Raw genomic sequence first — 18,307 nt, forward strand, 5'->3', positions numbered from 1 at the left:
ATGTATCTCTCTGCACATTTTCTCATCTCATTGTTAACTGTTTTTATTGAGCCAGGTTTTTTTCTATCACTTGTTTCATTTTTATAACATGGGTTTTTCACACCATTATTTTCATTTTTATAAAACGTTTTCTCACATTATTTTCATTTTTTGTACCCCAGCCATTTTACTTTTTATACAATTTTTATAAGGTTTAACAGTCTATTGTTATTCACCAACACTCAGTCTGCATTTTCTATAACCCCTAGACCTAACCTCTACAAAACTGTGAGCTGAAATTTCTGAAATTTCTGAAATTAGCAAGGTCTGAAATTTCCATCTATGCAGAACTTTTAAAAGGTGTTTGCTTACCTTCAAAATGCACACTTTTGGAAATTTCAACCCTCAAACACATAAAAATGCAGCTTTTAAGTCATCCATCAGTTGGCGCTGATAACGGTGTGGGTGTACAACCAAAGGTACCCGTAGTATGGGCCAGCAAAATATTCGTTCCTAAATCCCCAGTCAGCTAGTTGTAAAGTTAAACCTTTAAATATAAAATGAAGATGCAGACTTCAGAATTAGAATAGCTGTTCCATCTTTTATTGCAAGTTAACGTTAACAAGCATTATTGAGGCACCCTCTGGAGAATGTTCAGCAACCAAACAAAGAACCCATAGTTTTATGCATTGGTCAGAATTGATTATGCATTCACCCCACCGTTTTACATACTAGTGTTTTTACATACTAGCATTTGCCACCATTACATCCAAACCATACATTAGTCAACATATGCAAACTGACATTCAACACCCACACCAGTTGTAACCCATTACCACCACTTCACTTGACCTTGTCCTAAAGAAGATAGTTTTTCTATACGGTCCTGAGCCTGGTGGAGAGGTCATATATCTTGCCCTGAGGTCTACCAAAGCCTACCCAGGATTCTTTGCTGAAGCCTGCAGAGGCTTCTACAGAAGCCCTGTATGCAAATCATTCCAAAAGGACAAAGACTCTCTATACTTCTTTATGTTTTACTTTATTAATATGTCTAACACAATGATAGGCATCTTTTGCCTGTTAACACTCTTTTATTATCTCAGGCCATATGTGCTTTTAAGAAGGAGCTCTTTAATAACACCTTGTCATGCATCATTCCACAAAGTTATACAGGCTTAAAATGAAGAGGTGAATGAGTACATAGAGCTGAGTGTAATGAAAACTGGTTCATGGTAGAGGAACAGCAGGCTAACTCTGGACGGCTAAGCCTGGACTAGTGATTCCCCTGCTGGATCCTCCATAACATTCATGCTCAAGTCCAAGGACTAAACATAGTCTATTGGACTAAAATGGAGATATTTCATGGAGAAATACTTTCTGCAGTGTAACTGAGTCAAAGGGGAGGTTCAGTCTGCGTGCAGAGTACCTGTGACCATGGAGTGTATGAGGTAACTGGTGTGAAGACTCATTCTTCCAAACAAGAATTCTTTTATTGCTTCATCCTTTGTTTCTCTCACAGGTTTCAGTGTCAGACAAAATCACAGAGTCTTGCTGAAGAAAACAATATTTTTCTCTGAACCAGATGACACCTGGTAATTGCTTTAATAATAACTTTACTAATCCAGTGTCATGTCATGTATGGCTCATGACTAACTATATCAGTCTCATATTATTTGGTCATCAGATAGTATGCGTGCATGCATGAACAACTATTATTATTATTTGCAGGGTAACAATACTGAATTTCAAGGTTCACACCCATAACGGTTTTAGTTGTTTTTCAATACAGCTATTAATAACACTATGTATTGGCAATGGTATCATTTAAGAGTATAATGTCTAAATGTACAGATCAATATATAGTCAATTCAAAGAGTCTCCCATTTCTGCTATGCCATACATTACTCACAAAAATAAATAAATAAATAAATTTCAGAAAGGGACCTCAAATCACATAATTCCACTCAGGGTAACTGAACAACATATTGCCTTTTATTTATTTATTTTACTTTATTTTAAATTATTCATTTATCCTGATTTGTCTTTTATGTTCTAACATTATGCCGTCCTCAAATTTAGAGGAGAAAAATTAAGTGGCCAAAACACTTCTCTTTGGATTAGAGCAGCCGTGAAAAGATAACATTGCAAACTCTGCATACTTTCAATATTTGCACTGTAGGGTAAAAATGATGCAATGGTGAACTCTGTTCTTTGGCTTCCACATGCTCTTAAACAGCATTTCCCAGCATCCTAAGCACCTAAAACAGTGTTTTGGTGCAAAACATAGTGTTTTAACCATCATGCACAGAATGATGAGAACACTTTCTAAGTGTTTCTATTTCGTGCGAAAACAGTGTTTCCAAGTGAAAACAGGCTGTTTTAACATGTTTGCAATGTGCACAATGCAGTTACTTGCAACTTTGTTCTTTTGTTTCCATATACTCTAAACAACGTTTCCTAGCATCATGAGCCTAAAACACTGTTTAAGTGTTTTGCACTGTTTCAGTGCAAGGGATAGTGTTTTCAGCCAACATGTACAGAATGATAAGAGAACACTATCTAAGACATATTTCATGTGAAAACAGTGTTTCCAAGTGAAAGCAAACTGTTTTAACACATTTGTAATGTGCACAGTTCAGTTACTTCCAACTCTGTTCTTTGGCTTCCACACACTCTGAAACAATCAAAGTGATCAAAAATCATCTGTGTTTATTTTAACTTCAAAGTTAAAGTTTAGGTTGTTTTAAAAGCTTCATCTTTAAAACAGCTGCATCTTCGTGTTAGTTTCCTGTTAATGGATTTGTCAAGACAGGACAACACTCTATGGGGGAGGGAGAGAGGTCTGAGTATAAGATGACATGGCTGCAGACAGTTTTCACTCACAAGCGTGCTGCTTCACAACATACAACTAAGCCATGAGGCAGCTTGGGCTGAAGAACATCTCAGACTTAGTGCTCAAAAGCCCTAGTGCACCTGATGTGGTAAGAGCTATAATTTGTGCCTACACAGGTTTTTTCTTGTTCACTTGCAATTACAAGTTTGAAAACATTTAAATCTGGTCAGCTTTTCTTAGTGTTCAGGTGTTTCATCATGTGTTATAGAGTAAATCTGTAATATTTAATTGCTTTAGGAGAACAATGCTGGTAAAAACCCAGACTCTCGTCTTGGGAGTGGGGAAGAGAAAACAGACAGAGGGAACTGGAGCAATAAGAGAGAATATCTGCTGTCAATGATTGGATATGCGGTTGGTCTGGGAAATGTATGGCGATTCCCATATTTAACATACCAACATGGAGGAGGTAATTACCTTTCCATATTAGTACTCACTATTCAGTGTGTCAATATATTTATTATGTACCACATCATTTTAATAGACGTCTAAAATTGTAAAATGCTCATAAAGCACTTCGTTGTACTATACTTGGGCATTCCTAACGTGCCCTGGCTGATCTGTTCTAAGGGGCCTTCCTGATCCCCTACGTGATCATGCTGGCTGTGGCAGGGATGCCGATCTTCTTCATGGAGAGTTCCTTTGGCCAGTTCTGCAGCCAAGGACCCATTAACGTGTGGAAAGCAGTGCCAATACTGCAAGGTGACTCGGAGTGAGGTCTGAATCTACAGACCTCAGCGTTCACAATCAGTATGTTCCTAGAAACACTATGCCGTGTAGTTTTAATACAGCGATAAGTGATATGAAAACATTTGTGATGTTTAATCTAGGATATGTTTTTGTACTTTATCTGAAAAAGCATATGTAGTATTTAGATCTTAATCTTAATTTCTTGTTACTGAAGTGCATAACAAAGGTAGCCCTCACTGTGTTGCAAGTAATACAAAGGCAGGCGTGTATAATCCAGTACAGTCCCAACATGATAGAAAGGCTGAGTGCATTTTCAATGGTTATGCATATCTGTTGCAGGTGTTGGCATTACTATGATGCTGGTTAATACGTTTGTGTCCGTCTACTACAACATCATCATCGCATACAGCATCTACTACCTGTTTGCCTCATTTCAGTTCCCACTGCCATGGAGTGAATGCACCAGCTGGTCTGTAATGGACTGCAACATCACTGCCAGAGGTTTGACAAGCTCTTCTTCAGCCTGAAATTCCATATGAAACAAATCTATAAAAGGTTATGCAAGATGCAATATTTATAAATAGTGTGCACTGTAGTGTATCCTTGGCCATATCTTTGCCAATGTGTAATGTTTCACTGTAGTGGTTTGACAGTCTCTTCTTCAACCAGTTACTGAAATGCCAAATATGACAGACTGTCATAGATTCCAAGATTTATAAACAATATTTTGTTTGCACACCAAAAGGAATTTGTTCTACTTTTAATCTAGCATGTGCAAATGTAGAATGAGCAAAAAAAAACAAAAAAACAAACAAACAAAAAAAACAGTGCGAAAGTTCAAAGTTCAAAATAGATGCATATTGTAGTACTTTTTATGATACATTCCATTCTGTTTTTAATTTTTTTTCACGTATGGTTTTTAAGTAACAGGGAAATTGCATTTTTACATTACATATATACTCCTTTTTATAAATAAGGTTGTTATTATCCTTAGGTTATGTACAAATGCACTTCCAAAAAGTTTATTGTATGAGTTTTACTATATTTGGCCTCATAAGCATCCCCCTTCAGTGTTCAGCAGTGGTCTGCCAACACAGAGGGGAACTTTCCTTAGTGCTGCTTTTCCACATAATATATGGTGTCATGTGAGTGCACTGGAATACTCAAAAAATGATGAGTGATAGAGAAAACATATTTGGATTAAGCATGCAAAAATACATTACAAACAGGAATCTTTTTGTATGAAGTTAAATTATTATTGACCAGTGTAAGTTGTGCCACTTCTAATGTACCATGAGCAAACTACACTCCTGGAGAAATTCCTGGAATTGTTGAATGATAAGAACACCTAGCAAATTGTGATCATATGAGGCTACTCTTTACTTTTACACCTGTACATATGACCTGTAATCATGGTCAAGCTCTATTATGCCACTAGACAAATATAAAATGATATGGTCCGTTTAATACATTATGAATTATTTACTTTATTTGTCTCAGCAGAACACTGCAATATGTCTGCTTACAATGGGAGTTTTACAGCTGTAAATAAGAGTGCGATGGCTGATGTAAATCAGATCTGTCCAGAAGAGTTCCAAAATAGTTTGCCATTACAGAGCCCCAGTGAGCTGTATTGGGAGTAAGTGTTTAGTATTAAATAAGTGTTCATGTGTGTGTGTCTGTGTGTGTGTGTGTGTGTGTGTGTGTGTGTGTGTGTGTGTGTGTGTGTGTGTGTGTGTGTAGCTGCTTGTCTGTTTCTTTTTCCTAATGATATCATCAAGTATTATTCTCATGTCCCATCCATCATTACATTGAGTAGACAAAATAAATATCTGGACAAAAGCAGATCTGGAATTTTATAGATTTTCAGTAAACCATTACCTTATCTTTAATGCCTTAATCTTTTAAGAGCTTTAATACAAATATCATATTACTATCATATGTATTTATTGGTGGTGGGGGGTCATTAAAATGACTGTGAGCACTTTGTGCTTTAGCCTGGTAGTCCTCCAGCGCACCAGCAGTATAGATGATACGGGGCCGGTGGTGTGGCACTTGGCACTCTCTCTGTTGCTTGCATGGATACTGATTGCAGCAGCTCTCTTCAGAGGCATCGAGTCCTCTGGCAAAGTGAGTGATCCCCATCACACCAAACACCACACCTTCAGCAGTCAAATTTGCTTTTCCTTCAGCCTGACAGCTGGATGTGAAGACAGAGAAACATCAAACACTTAAAATATCAGTTATTGTGCTAAGAGTGTTTGATTGAATAGGTGGGAGGTGAGTGTTACCAAACATCTACACACATCTACGTGTGTGTGTGACCAGGTGGTGTATTTCACGGCCACATTTCCATATGCTGTCCTGATAATCCTTCTGATTCGTGGAGTTACACTAGAGGGCGCAAGAGATGGCATTGAGTACTACATTGGCTCTCAATCGAACCTTACCAAACTGGCTGACGCCAAGGTAAGACTCAAGTCTCAAACTTCAATTATCCTTACTGTGCAGGTTCTTCACCACATGCCTCTTTTCCCTGATTCACTTGACTCACCAAATTTGTCTTTATTTGCTTCATTTCCCTACGTAGGTTTGGAAGGATGCAGCCACTCAGATATTCTTCTCACTGTGTATTGCATGGGGAGGTTTAACAGCACTGGCTTCATATAACAAATTTCATAACAACTGCTATAAAGACTCCATCATAGTGTGCATCACAAACTGCAGTACCAGCATCTTTGCTGGCTTTGCAATATTCTCCGTCCTTGGTCACATGGCACATGTTTATGGGAGACCAGTTTCAGAAGTGGCACAAGCTGGTAAGCTCTTTTGATGTATCAAGTATAGAGAAATGTTAGATATTTTAACACACGTTAACAAATCCACAATGTCAATGAAACAAGAGGTGATCATGACCCAGTATAATTATATCTGACACTTAAGACATGTGTATGCTGGATAAATGCTGAATTTTTTTCTTATTACCAGGTGTGAAGTTCAGGTTCAGAAAAAAGTTTAAATCCTCCCCAGAAATTAGTTCCTACTTCCTGATTCTTTAATTAGCTTAACCCAGCAGATAAAATTAATAACTGAAACCAGCAAAAGGCACAAGATCAGCTTCTACTTTTGGGACCTGAACTGCTGTTAGTTGGGAAAATTCACTTGACAGTTCAACTTTCCAAGAATCCATCTTATATTATATATGAAAACATACAAAAGGAAATATTTGTTTATGACGACCAACAATGTGATGTGATGAGTATTATAAACATTTTTGTCAGTGTGAGGTTGTCTATGTACTGATCTCTGAGTTCCCCAACACTAATGGAGTGCTGACTCTCCTCTGTAAGGCTTTGGTCTGGCGTTTATTGCGTACCCTGATGCTCTCTCCAAGCTCCCTATCTCACCCCTGTGGTCCATCCTGTTCTTTTTCATGCTCATAACTCTCGGTCTGGATTCCCAGTTTGCTGGAATAGGTAAGATTATCTGAGAAGGCACAAAGACAATAGGTAACAAAATATGTCTAAAATATCTTTATTGAATTAAAATTTCCTTAATGAGGAATTACTAACGCACTAGGTATAATGATTATACACCATATGTGCATCTATGTACTAGACTCACAGCATATCTCAAGGAGCTGGAGATATTCCTTATATTTAAGTGCATTCATCATCTAATAAACACATGGTTTCTTAAAGCATATACAAACTTTTCAAAGCCCATTGTGTGGCCTGTCTAAATCAACCTGCAGCTATTTTATCCCTAGAGGAAAAAGCTTTCTTCAGAAGATCAATGGCCCCTTTCCAATGTTTCACTTGCATGGTGTCTGTCTGGCAGAGGTTATCACGACATGTCTGCAGGATGCCTATCCAGCAATGCTGAAGTCCAAACGGGGCCTCATCACTGTGGTCATCTGCGTGGTCCTTTTTCTGCTTGGCTTGCCGTGTGTCACTGGGGTACATCCTTTGCCATCACTTATTCGACTCACTGCGTGTAGAAATATGTCTATCACATTTTGTTCTGTGTTGATTTAGTTTTAAAATAATCTGAAGAAGAATAGATAGTGTTGGGTTTGCTAAACAAGGAAAATTTGCTTTTTCAAAATGCACATCAGAGGACATGAAATAAACTGAATCAATCAATCATTAGAAAAATACTCTCTTTAAAGGCAGGTATATACTGGGTGAATCTTATAGATACCTTCTGTGCTGGATGGATCCTGCTGGTGGCTGGTCTGCTGGAAGTCTGCGGCCTTTCCTGGATATACGGTCAGTATATGACTATGTTGTTCAGCTTCTACTCCATATATGATCAGTTTATGACTTTAAGTGTTGTTTGATGTCTGACTGACACGCTAGCCTGTTATATGTCTGAGCTAGATTTTTGTTTTCAGGTGGGAACCGGTTTATCAAGGACATTGAGATGATGATTGGTACCAAGAGCGCCCTCTTCTGGTTGTGGTGGCGGGCTTGCTGGTTCTTCATTACTCCTGTCGTTCTCTTTGTGCGTGCACCATAAGCCCAACATTTCACTTCAAATTCGGAAATAATGACCCATAAAGTAATAGTGTTGACAATTTTCACTTGTGAACAGACCACATTCAAGAACTGTGTATTGCCTCTGCAGGTCATTATTGGGTGGTCGCTGCACACTTTCACGGCTCCAACGTATGGCTCTGTTGAATACCCACAGTGGTCCATTGCCCTGGGCTGGTGCATGACTGCGTTCTGCCTCTTGTGGATCCCAGTGGTGGCCGTCTGGAAGCTGGCAAAAGCCAGCGGAAGCCCCTGGCAGGTGGGCGGTGGGAACACATAGCTGAATAGGAAGTGGGACGTATTAAAACATGTAACATTTCATTACAATGTCTTATGTGCCTCTGCTCTGGTTTTATGCCTTTCTCCTCACAGCGTGTCAGATCAGTATGCTTGCCCACAGAAGACTGGGGTCCCTACCTGGAATGCCACAGGGGTGATCGTTACTGCCAAGGTGGACTGAACAAAATAGATGTCTATGTGATTTCAAACAAAACCAATAACAGATTGTAAGATATTCTTCTTAGTAAATTTGAGGGGTTTGTTGTTTTACATTTTGAAGATGTAAAATTTATAATACTGTAAACCATACAGTCCTCATTATTGTTTCCAGTAGGGTTGAATACACTTGAGTGCATGCTGGAAAGGAACATTTGCACAGTTTACTTATAAAGATATGCTAACATTATTAGCATAACATGCATTTGAATCTGTAAAGTTTTATACAGTTTAAAGCAAAGACAAACATTCAAGCACAAATGCTCTAAACACTCAGAGAGTACTTATTACTGGTTTATTGGATGAATGGCTATAACAAACACTTAATCTTACTGGCAGGAACTAGCGCGTACTCTGATACTTAAGCTTCCTGAGGATCTATACTGTTTTAAGGAGAGCCAATAATAACATATTTCATTTTTGTACATTGTTCAGGATGTATATTATTTCTGGCTTCAGTTCAGTTCCTCATGGTTGTATTTGTTTTGTCCTGAGATGGTTTATAATTCAGTGTTTCTGGGTCTTTTGCATTTCTTTCAATTTTTGGTTTGGTTTTTTTTCTGTATATTTGTTACATACCATTTTTGGTAAATGCCAGTTTCGAATAATCGGCACAAAGATACATAAATTATCACAGATTATTAGGGATTTGTAATTAAAAAAAAACCAACACAATTTACTCACTCTCACTGAATGAGATCTCTGTGACGTATGATGTACTTTCGGGTCTGAAAGGCTCTTTAAAATGCAGACAAATGTTTTTAGTTTTGTTTTGCTTATTTTAACGATGTTTAGTTGATAACAACAGACATCAGGATTACTTTGCTGACTTTTCTTTATTCTGGAACAGAGATTTACATGTTTGAAGAACAACCAGTGGAATCAACGCCAAGAGCAGCGTGCAAGCATTAGCTATGAGTTTAAGACCAGTTACAGCATGAGCAGCTGGTATCGAAGACCAAGCCGACAGCACAGTGCTCGATGTAGGTCTTGCCCTGGTCGCAGTTGTAGAACTGGTTCTTGCTGGTGGCGCTGGGGTACAGTCCATTAGCCTTGCCGGCACAGAAACCACTGCCTCCGCTCGGGCTGCCTCCACTGCTACTGCCTCCACTGCTGCTGCCACCACCAGCAGGAGGTGGAGGTGGGGACTTGGTGGGTGTGACTGGGGGCAGGGGTTGGGTACGGGATGTGCAGCCTGCAAATGGGGGTGAAAGTGAGATGACCACCAGATGAGTTAACAGCTCCCACTGCCTTGGTTTCTATTAAATATATGGCTAGATGATGTTTGTTTGTTTGTTTGTTTGTGTGTGTGTGTGTGTGTGTGTGTGTGTGTGTGTGTGTGTGTGTGTGTGTGCGCGTGTGTTGTACTGTATGTGACTCACTTTGGCCAGTTCCCAGTCCGCTCTTCAGGGTGTTGATCAGAGGGTATTTGCCCTGCTTGCAGAAGGTACCAGAGAAGTCATCCAGGTCCAGAGACCACACCATGGCGCCTCCAAAGTTGTTTTTCTTCAGCCAGTCAATCTGCAGGAAAATTAAGGAACTACACTGGTGTCTATACACTCTACATGTGGACTTGGGCCATTGTAAAATATCTGAGGACAAAAACATATTTCAACTAATTTGCAAGAATATGATACTCATAGCCAAAAAATCTTTTTGAAAGCCAATTCAATGAAAATCTATATTAATTAATAATGAATATATTAGAATTAATATAATTATTAATATAATTGATTATAATTATAATTATAATTATATTAATATTACTAGCACATCAAGCCTCAGAAAGAGTCTTACCTTGATCTGGAAGCTCTTGATGTTGTCATAACCCACCCAGACTTTCTGGCTGTTGTATGCATAAGGCACCTGCTGAGGTACATCCCATTCCTGAGTTGCTCCTTGAGCCAGGAAAGTGCAGATCTAAGAAGAGAAGAATGAATGAACACACAATCACTGGCACACAGACAAACACATACACACACCAGGACAATTTACTAGGATAGCTAATTGACCTAACTTCCATGTTTTTGGCTTTTTGAGATTCACTGGTATTCTCTTTCTAAGTGCTTCACCTCATAATAGGCCCAGAATCCAGACTGTCTGGTATAAGGTCCAGAAGGACCAGGTCCACTAGCAGGAGCTCCAACACCAGTGTTAGAAGCACTGGCCAGCATGAAGGTGTGTCCGTAGGTCGGGAAGCCAACAAGTAGCTTCTGAGCAGGAGCTCCATTGCTCTTCCAGTAGTTCATGGCATAGTCCTGAATGAAGATAGGCAGTACAAAAGATGCTGGGAATCAGGCATAAACTAGAGTGGCCTGTTTAAGGGCTTGGAGGTACACATACCACGTTGAAGTAGATGTAGGATCCCTGATCTGCTGGTCCTTTGTACAGAGGGCTGTTCTCCCCAGTCTGCTGCTCCCAAGAGCCATGGAAGTCATAGGTCATGACATGGAAGTAGTCAAGAATCCTGTATGTAGAGTAGAGGGACTTTGTAAAGAATGTGTAGCAAAATGCATTGTTTGTCTGTCAAAACCACAGGACCGAATACGAACTCGCCAATCTGTGCAATCTGGTATCCAGACTCAATGGTGCTCTTGCCAGCAGAGACGGCAGCAGTCAGCATAAGACGTGGGCGATTGGTCTGCTTACCCTCAGCCACGAAAGCAGCCATAATTTCCTATCATATAAAGACCCATACAGCAGTGTCAAATGGGCGTGTCTATGTGAAGCTCATCAGAATCTCACAATAATATCCAAATTAGCAGAAGGCCGAGGTCAACGAACAGGTTTTCAGATGTATGAATGAGTTCAGCTAAAGCTCTAAGCCATATGCACTGATGCTGGGATTTTGTACATTGTGTCATAATAGCTGTGGCTACCTGCATTAAGATGGTAAAGAGCTGCTTGTCCTGAGGAGGGCTTCCACGGGAACCAGGGTACTCCCAGTCAATGTCCAGACCGTCAAACTCATACTGCCTCAGGAACTTGATCACAGAGCTGATGAAGTTCTGGCGGTTACCTGAGGTGGACACCATTGCGGAGAACCTGAGAGACAGAAAGAGAGAGAGAGTAACAGCAAGCCAGTGTCATGAGTTGCTTTTTACACAAGCTGGATCTGATCGTAATAAAGGTTTTACATACTTGGCAGTCCCGAAGTTCCAACCGCCAATAGCCAGAAGTGTCTTTAAGTTGTTGTTCCTGTTGATAATACAAAGGGATATGTAATTCTCCTCATTTGGTGGTGAACAAAAAAAAAATTATTTAAGATGAAAAATCTCTTAAAATGACTTTATATTTATGCAGTTAAGAATTGGTCAGAAAATCAGTTGCATCTTAATTGTTTGATATCAAATCAAAGCAAAGTAAATGTGAGTACTGGTTTTTCAGGGCCTGGAACTCTCCATAGAGCTTTACATCATCCCACTCATAAGTCGCGATCGCATTGTTGTTCATGCCAGCAAAGGCATAGATTAGATGGTCACACAGGCAAGGGTCAACGTTGGTGGGGAAGTATTTCCCCGCTCCTGGTCTGTACTGCCCCCAGTTGGTGAAGTAACATGAGAGCAAGTAAGAGGATCCTAGGTGACATAAGGAAAAACGGCGAGTTATTATCAACTCACAGCATGAAAGAACTACAACCAGGGGAAAAAAAACTACAACTGAACAAGCAGTGAGTCCAGACCATACAGTCTATGATCTCAAGACTCTCATTCCTAACTCTTGTAACTATATGACTTTCATATTAGTTGTAATGTAATTGATAGATAATTTACAGTATCTGCTGAATAAAATGTCAGAATTAATAAATAAACAATAAGCCTGGAACTGAAGAGGTTAAGATGCTGAATATTGTTTACTTGCTGCAACAAAGGTAACAAGAAGTAAAATTGACGAATAGTTGAAGGATATTTTTTAAAGGCGATCTTACCTAGCTGTGCATGCAGCAGGAGAGCCAGTCCTGGAGATTAAAATGAGATCATCTACATTACAACATCCTTGGACACAGAAATGAATTCTAACACATATTGTTAAAATATGCTTTGTGATATGTTAACTGTCTCATACTGCATGTAGCCAATGCAGTAACCAATGACACGACGAAAACATTGTGCCTTTTAAATGTTCTTGTCATACACCAGCCTAGCTATTATACAGTAAAGGAATACTGGTTAGCTGAATAAGAAAACACAGAATAAAATATCATTCTTTAAAGCAAGGTTAAGGTAAGGTTTCACTTATGTACCAGCGCTAAGGATATTTGTACTAGATTGTCTTGTTCTTTCATCATTGGACAAAAAGGCCAAGCATTTATCAAATTATACATATCCTATTGCATCCTATTATAGTTTACATTGCAAGAAATTGTCAGAAATGGAAAAGGAAAAGACAGAAAAGCAAGTGGGAATTCTGTCTTACCAACGCAGATCAGCAGCTTGCCCATATTGCCTATGTGCAATAAACCGTGGGCAGGTTCTTCTTTATATACTCTTCACTAGAGTGCTTGTCTTGTTCCATTCTCTTTCATGTACATTTGCCCAGTTACAAATTTGATATCCATCAGCACTTTGGAAAAACAAAGTTTGAACAAAGATAAGTTTGCAGATATATCTCATTGTTTAAAAGATAATCTTCATTTGCCCTTGAGCTAAGGGAGTAAAGCTGACATTTTAACAAATATGTTAAATACTGGAAGGTTACAAATAAATTTTAATATATGTTATATTTAATTAAAGAAACTACAAAAATGAATTAACCTAACATATAACCTAACATATAATTGTAAGTTGCTTTGTATAAAAGCATCAGCTAGTTGCTATAAATGTAATATAATGTAATAAATGTAATATGGAGTAAAAACACTGTCAAATTAATAAAAATAACTATATTATTTTAACATGTACTCATTTAGCAATCAGAATGTGAATTCAAAAGTGAATCCAAAAGTCAATTTCAGAGAAATTATATATAAATACAAAGAACTAAATCTTTTGATGATCAGATGAAATATTCATCTAAAAACATGAGTAAAATGAAGTTCGAAGTGATTTTAAAAAGGCAAAAGTCTGTTTACTTTTCATGGTTCATTGTAAAAGTACTGAACATGTAAAAAGAAAAATAGGAATTTAGAGACAGAAAGATAATCTTGCGCATTGATTCATTTTAATGCATTTGAATGCATCCCATTATAGACTAATGCTATAAAAATGGTAGAGTAGTGGGTTTAATTAGCTTTTAATCACTTTTTCCACACATAAATGATATATCTGAACCAATGGACAGAAGTAAAACCATTTAAAGTATAGGCAGCTCTGTGTGTGCGTGTGTGTGTGTGTGTGTGTGTGTGTGTGTGTGTGTGTGTGTTTGTTTGTGTGTGTGTGTGTGTGTGTGTGTGTGTGTGTGTGTGTGTGTGAGTGTGTGTGTGTGTGTGTGTGTGTGAGATAATTTACTCATGTTTTCCATTCAAGATTATGTATGTTGAAACTTGTCTTATCAAACTGAGGCAACAATGAATCATGCATTAGATAAGTAAATATTTATTTAAACAAACGTAAAATCAAATGTTTAATTATATATCATTAAAGATCATGAGATGGGAAAGCACTGGGACACTACATCATTACTCCTGACAGCAACCATTTTCTACTTTAAGCTACAGAATCCATAATGCTTCATGGAAATAATGAATATAAGCAACAAAACTGTAATGTACCTCCATAACTGAAACTAGACAGTCTCTTCACTGTTGGCTCTCACTCCTGAGAATAGACTCTAAACTTAACTAGTTATCCATTATGTTCCTAATTAGGGTATATTGTCCTGATGACATCAGCTGCTGGTGGAGACCCAGTGGAAAATCAAGTGTTTTCACTGCTCTTTGCTGTGAACTCTAGTTAGTAATGGGCGGGATTGTTTTTGCAGTGTTCTGTAGTCTAGAAGGTAAAACTATAACCAAGCTACGTTCAAGCTGAATTGTTAGGCTGGGGTATTCAAGTGTCATACAAGTTATGCTCTTAGCCTATTCATAACTGACGTGGCAGCCAACCTGGAACCATTTCTAGCAGAGCTGAAATACTTTATTGTACTTTAATTATTGTTGTTTTTGTTGTTGTTTGTTGTTTTTATTAAAGCACCACTTTGTTAAGATGGAAATAAACAGGAGTACATAAATGTACATACCCCAGCAGGCGGACATTCTGTAGTTATACTAGAGCATAGAACAAACTCAGGCCCTCAGGGCAAATCTGGCCCGCAGTGTAATTATATTTGGCTCCCATGAAAATACCAAATGTGTGCTAGAGCTGAGCCACCTGTAGACAGCACATGCACCGCTAATACTACAAATCCCGGAATGCTGTGCTGGTGCGTTGGCGCATCAGTCAGGACCCGCAGGCTCCCTCTCCTCTGTGTCATCACAGACAAGTGAGCTGCAGTGAGGGCTTTTAAAGCCAAATTGTACCTGTGGGACACTCAGATGCTGCAAGGAAGCCTGGGTCATTTTCCTTGCTGCCAAACCATAAAATTGCAGATCTCTACCACCGTGTTCCCAAGTGCACAGTTTGCTGAAAAACTCAGTGGGCTCAGCGAAGAGTTTACCTGGCGATTTGTCGACTTTGATGTCGAGAAATGTAGGTTTGCACTGCTTAGTAATCCGTTTGCAGCTGATGTGGAAGGCGCACCAACTATCCTCCAAATAGAGCTGATTGTACTCCAGGGTAGTGACACACTGAAATCCAAGTATCATGCTGTGGGCGCTGCACAGTTTCCACGTTACACCCCTGACTCAGCTCCATACCCAAGCTGCTCCAATGCTTTCTATGTTCGGCAGCATATATCTGTGTGAGCAACCATCCTCCTTGATGAAGATGAACAAAACATCACACGGGAGTCGTCTCACTGATGAAAACCTTCACTCAAACCTGAGGATTTCCTCAGCTCAGAGTATCTGGCTTGGACCAGTGTGAAGAGATGCCAGGTATCTGGCTTGGACCAGTGTGCATCAGAGTCGATCAGAGTGCAGCAAACTGAGCTTGAATGAATGTTTTCTTTATGCACTTTTCCTTGCTACTCCAAGGCATGGACTTGAATGGTTGGATTTTCATTGAAGAAAATTATTATTATTGTTGTTGTTGTTGTTGTTGTTGTTGTTGTTGTTGTTAGCCTGGGGGGGGCGAGGTTACCTTTGAAATTAACACAGAAGTCCACAAATAGAGAAAGAGGCATAAGATTTTTATTTCATTATTTAAGAAATGAATGCCACAGATGTCTTTTATTTGACATTTGATTTCACATTTGTTTACAGTATTAAGCTTTGCTTGTTCCAGATTCAATGTTTAAGCACAACTTAAGTTTGTTTCCATATGAAAAGGTTCATGGTTATATCTGATGAGAAGGAAAAACTTCCTCAATTGTAGACCTTTTTTCAATTAATATGAAGGCTGGCCTGCAACTTTGTCCAAGTTTTTAATTTTGGCCCACTGTGTATTTGAATTTGACACACCTGTACTGGAGTATTAAACGAGAGCTGGTTATTGCATCTCCGGGTCAGAAGGGGGCGCCAACACCATTTACTATCCCATAATCGCTATAATCCATCGAACCGAAGAGAAGACAAGTAAGGAGAATTATTCGTGTACACATAGTCTGCAAAATGAACAGTTTGGAGTATTTAAACACTTTTTTGACCGAACGCCTAATGACAGTTGCTGGAGAAATATTTCAAGTCTTTAAAGATACCGTTACTGAATATCAAGGCGAGATAGAACGAATCAGACACGAAAATCGCTGTCTAAGAGAAACCCTTGCTGAAATCGACGGTAATATCGCTCAGCAAAGACAAGGTACAGTAGCGTCCGACCAGCTAACGTTACCTCATTTGCTGTCATATAATTAAAGACAAAACTGAGTTGCGTTTTACCCGTTGTTCGTAAAAACATACTTTTGTTCTGACCACCACTATTTGAATCAGTCCCATCATTTCTGTGCCTTCCATGGATGTATATGCTGAATGTACATGCTTGTATTGCGTTTCGTAAAGGTGAGTTAGCTCTGTGTTACCTCCACCACAGGTGCTCAGATGATCGACGCAGATGGAGATCAGCACAACTCAAACCAGGGACCTCTGGACTCGGAACACTCATTAATACAAGTGAAGCTGGAGTTTGCCACTTTGGAGCAGGAGTGTGAACCGCAGCAGGCTTCCAGCGAACCGCAAATGTACACGTCTAATGTTGCAAAGGCTATTCATGGTCCGGTGCCCACCCAGTGTTTCTCTGACAAGACTGTTGTCCTGGACGACATGGAGGACAACAGTCTGCACACGAACTCGGCAGTCACAGTCAAAGTAGAGCCGTGTGCATCCCACGCGATATATTCTGATAGCACAAGCACAGCTGAAATACTGAATGATGCTGCAACTGACCAAGCGAGGCTTGGACAGGACTCCTACTGTGGCAGGGCATTTGATGAGGTTTCTCATCTAGCATCCCACCTGCAGAGTCATGTGGACATGTTTAGCTGTGAGGTGTGTGGTAAGTCCTTCAAGAAAAAAGGTACCTTGAAGACACACATGATAGTGCACCAGAAAGAGAGGCCCTATCGCTGCAGGTTGTGTGGAAAATCATATAGTTGTGCCAAAGTACTGAATGTGCATCTCATAAGTCATACAGGTGAGAGACCCTTTGCTTGTGGTTATTGTGAAAAGCGTTTTAAGCTGAAAAGTCATTTGAAAGAGCATGAGAGGATCCACACTGGTGAAAAACCTTTCAGCTGTCCAGTGTGCAGGAAGTGTTTTACCAGATCGAATCCCGTAAAGATACACATTCGAAATCATCATCGTGAACAATCACAGTTTCTGCTGAACCAGTAAATGAACAAAGAGGGTTTGCTGCAAGAACACTTACAGTATGTTAAAAATTCCAACATTATTGTTGCTTTCAGTTTTGTTTTCTCCACTCCAGACGTTGCTTTAAGAGTTAGATGCTGTTAAGAGTTAAGAGATTGTCTGCAGGTACAAACTAAAACTGATTGTTTACCAAACCATATCTGTATAGCTAATCCTTAGTATCCCTACTATAGTATTGGTCATATGACAAACACTAATTCCTTATTCACGTGTGATTATTGTTTAGTTACCTTTTATGCCAAGCAAATGTCAGAGACATTGGTGGCTTTTGCTTCTCCTAATCTGCTTACTAACAGTAACTACTGCACAGCCTCAAAATGAGAGTGCAACTGCAGAAAATCACAGGGATCTTTTTTATTCTGGATCCATCTATATTACTTTAAAATCTTGACTACAGTTTTTTAAAGCACTGAAATACAATTCTGTATACTTTAATGAAAATTTTAAATATGCTAAACATTTTTAATGTACTGTCTATTCTTTTTCTTCTTTTTGAAATATAGGTAAATTTTAGGTAAATTTAATGACAAATGCTCAGAACTTGTAGAATGCATTTTTTTCCCAATAAATGATATTCAAAGCAGAAAATTATTGCCTTTTATTTATTTTTATTACATTGCTTTCTATTGACATAACATAAATTATATTAATTAGCTTTTATTTATATAGCACTTTTCCTCCAGGTAACACTAAAGTGCTTTTCAAAACAGAAATATAATAATATTACATTAAAAATTGCATCATGGCTAAAATTAGACCTTAGAGACTGTCAGTTGCCATTACCTCTCATCCCATGTTGAGTGCATAAAAAAT

At 38.9% G+C, this 18,307-nt stretch overlaps 3 protein-coding genes across 5 annotated transcripts; 2 read left to right on the forward strand and 1 right to left on the reverse strand.

The window, feature by feature from the left end:
• The first annotated feature begins 2,894 nt into the window (after positions 1 to 2,894).
• On the forward strand, positions 2,895 to 8,625 carry slc6a14 (solute carrier family 6 member 14). The gene is made up of 14 exons (XM_027012927.3): positions 2,895 to 2,960; positions 3,110 to 3,278; positions 3,440 to 3,571; positions 3,899 to 4,060; positions 5,063 to 5,198; positions 5,557 to 5,689; positions 5,888 to 6,028; positions 6,150 to 6,378; positions 6,910 to 7,035; positions 7,400 to 7,518; positions 7,731 to 7,830; positions 7,956 to 8,065; positions 8,189 to 8,356; positions 8,470 to 8,625. Exons 1-14 carry the CDS (start codon positions 2,895 to 2,897, stop codon positions 8,605 to 8,607), a joined length of 1,929 nt encoding a protein of 642 aa, XP_026868728.3. The 3' UTR covers positions 8,608 to 8,625.
• A 784-nt stretch (positions 8,626 to 9,409) lies between these two features.
• On the reverse strand, positions 9,410 to 16,778 carry LOC113579164 (acidic mammalian chitinase-like). 3 transcript variants are annotated; one of them, XM_027012913.3, is made up of 14 exons: positions 16,648 to 16,765; positions 16,091 to 16,174; positions 15,187 to 15,770; positions 13,009 to 13,155; positions 12,521 to 12,550; positions 11,969 to 12,170; positions 11,734 to 11,790; positions 11,472 to 11,637; positions 11,145 to 11,269; positions 10,936 to 11,059; positions 10,665 to 10,850; positions 10,390 to 10,512; positions 9,975 to 10,113; positions 9,410 to 9,787 (listed from the first exon to the last, which is right to left on the reverse strand). In XM_027012913.3, the coding sequence occupies exons 4-14, from the start codon at positions 13,031 to 13,033 to the stop codon at positions 9,513 to 9,515; spliced, it is 1,452 nt and encodes a 483-aa protein (XP_026868714.3). In that variant the 5' UTR covers positions 13,034 to 13,155; positions 15,187 to 15,770; positions 16,091 to 16,174; positions 16,648 to 16,765; the 3' UTR covers positions 9,410 to 9,512. The 3 variants fall into 3 exon arrangements, with proteins under 3 accessions (XP_026868714.3, XP_026868713.3, XP_026868715.3); XM_027012912.3 differs by lacking the exons at positions 15,187 to 15,770; positions 16,091 to 16,174 and having other exon boundaries at positions 16,648 to 16,778; XM_027012914.3 differs by lacking the exons at positions 15,187 to 15,770; positions 16,091 to 16,174; positions 16,648 to 16,765 and adding an exon at positions 14,303 to 14,338.
• LOC113579167 (uncharacterized) lies at positions 16,190 to 18,074 on the forward strand. The gene is made up of 2 exons (XM_027012917.3): positions 16,190 to 16,430; positions 16,659 to 18,074. The coding sequence occupies exons 1-2, from the start codon at positions 16,241 to 16,243 to the stop codon at positions 17,456 to 17,458; spliced, it is 990 nt and encodes a 329-aa protein (XP_026868718.2). The 5' UTR covers positions 16,190 to 16,240; the 3' UTR covers positions 17,459 to 18,074.
• The last annotated feature ends 233 nt before the right edge of the window (positions 18,075 to 18,307 follow it).

This window comes from Electrophorus electricus, chromosome 22 (genome assembly GCF_041902795.1).
Source record: "Electrophorus electricus isolate QZ-2024a chromosome 22, ASM4190279v1, whole genome shotgun sequence".
NCBI classification, from domain to species: Eukaryota; Metazoa; Chordata; class Actinopteri; order Gymnotiformes; family Gymnotidae; genus Electrophorus; species Electrophorus electricus.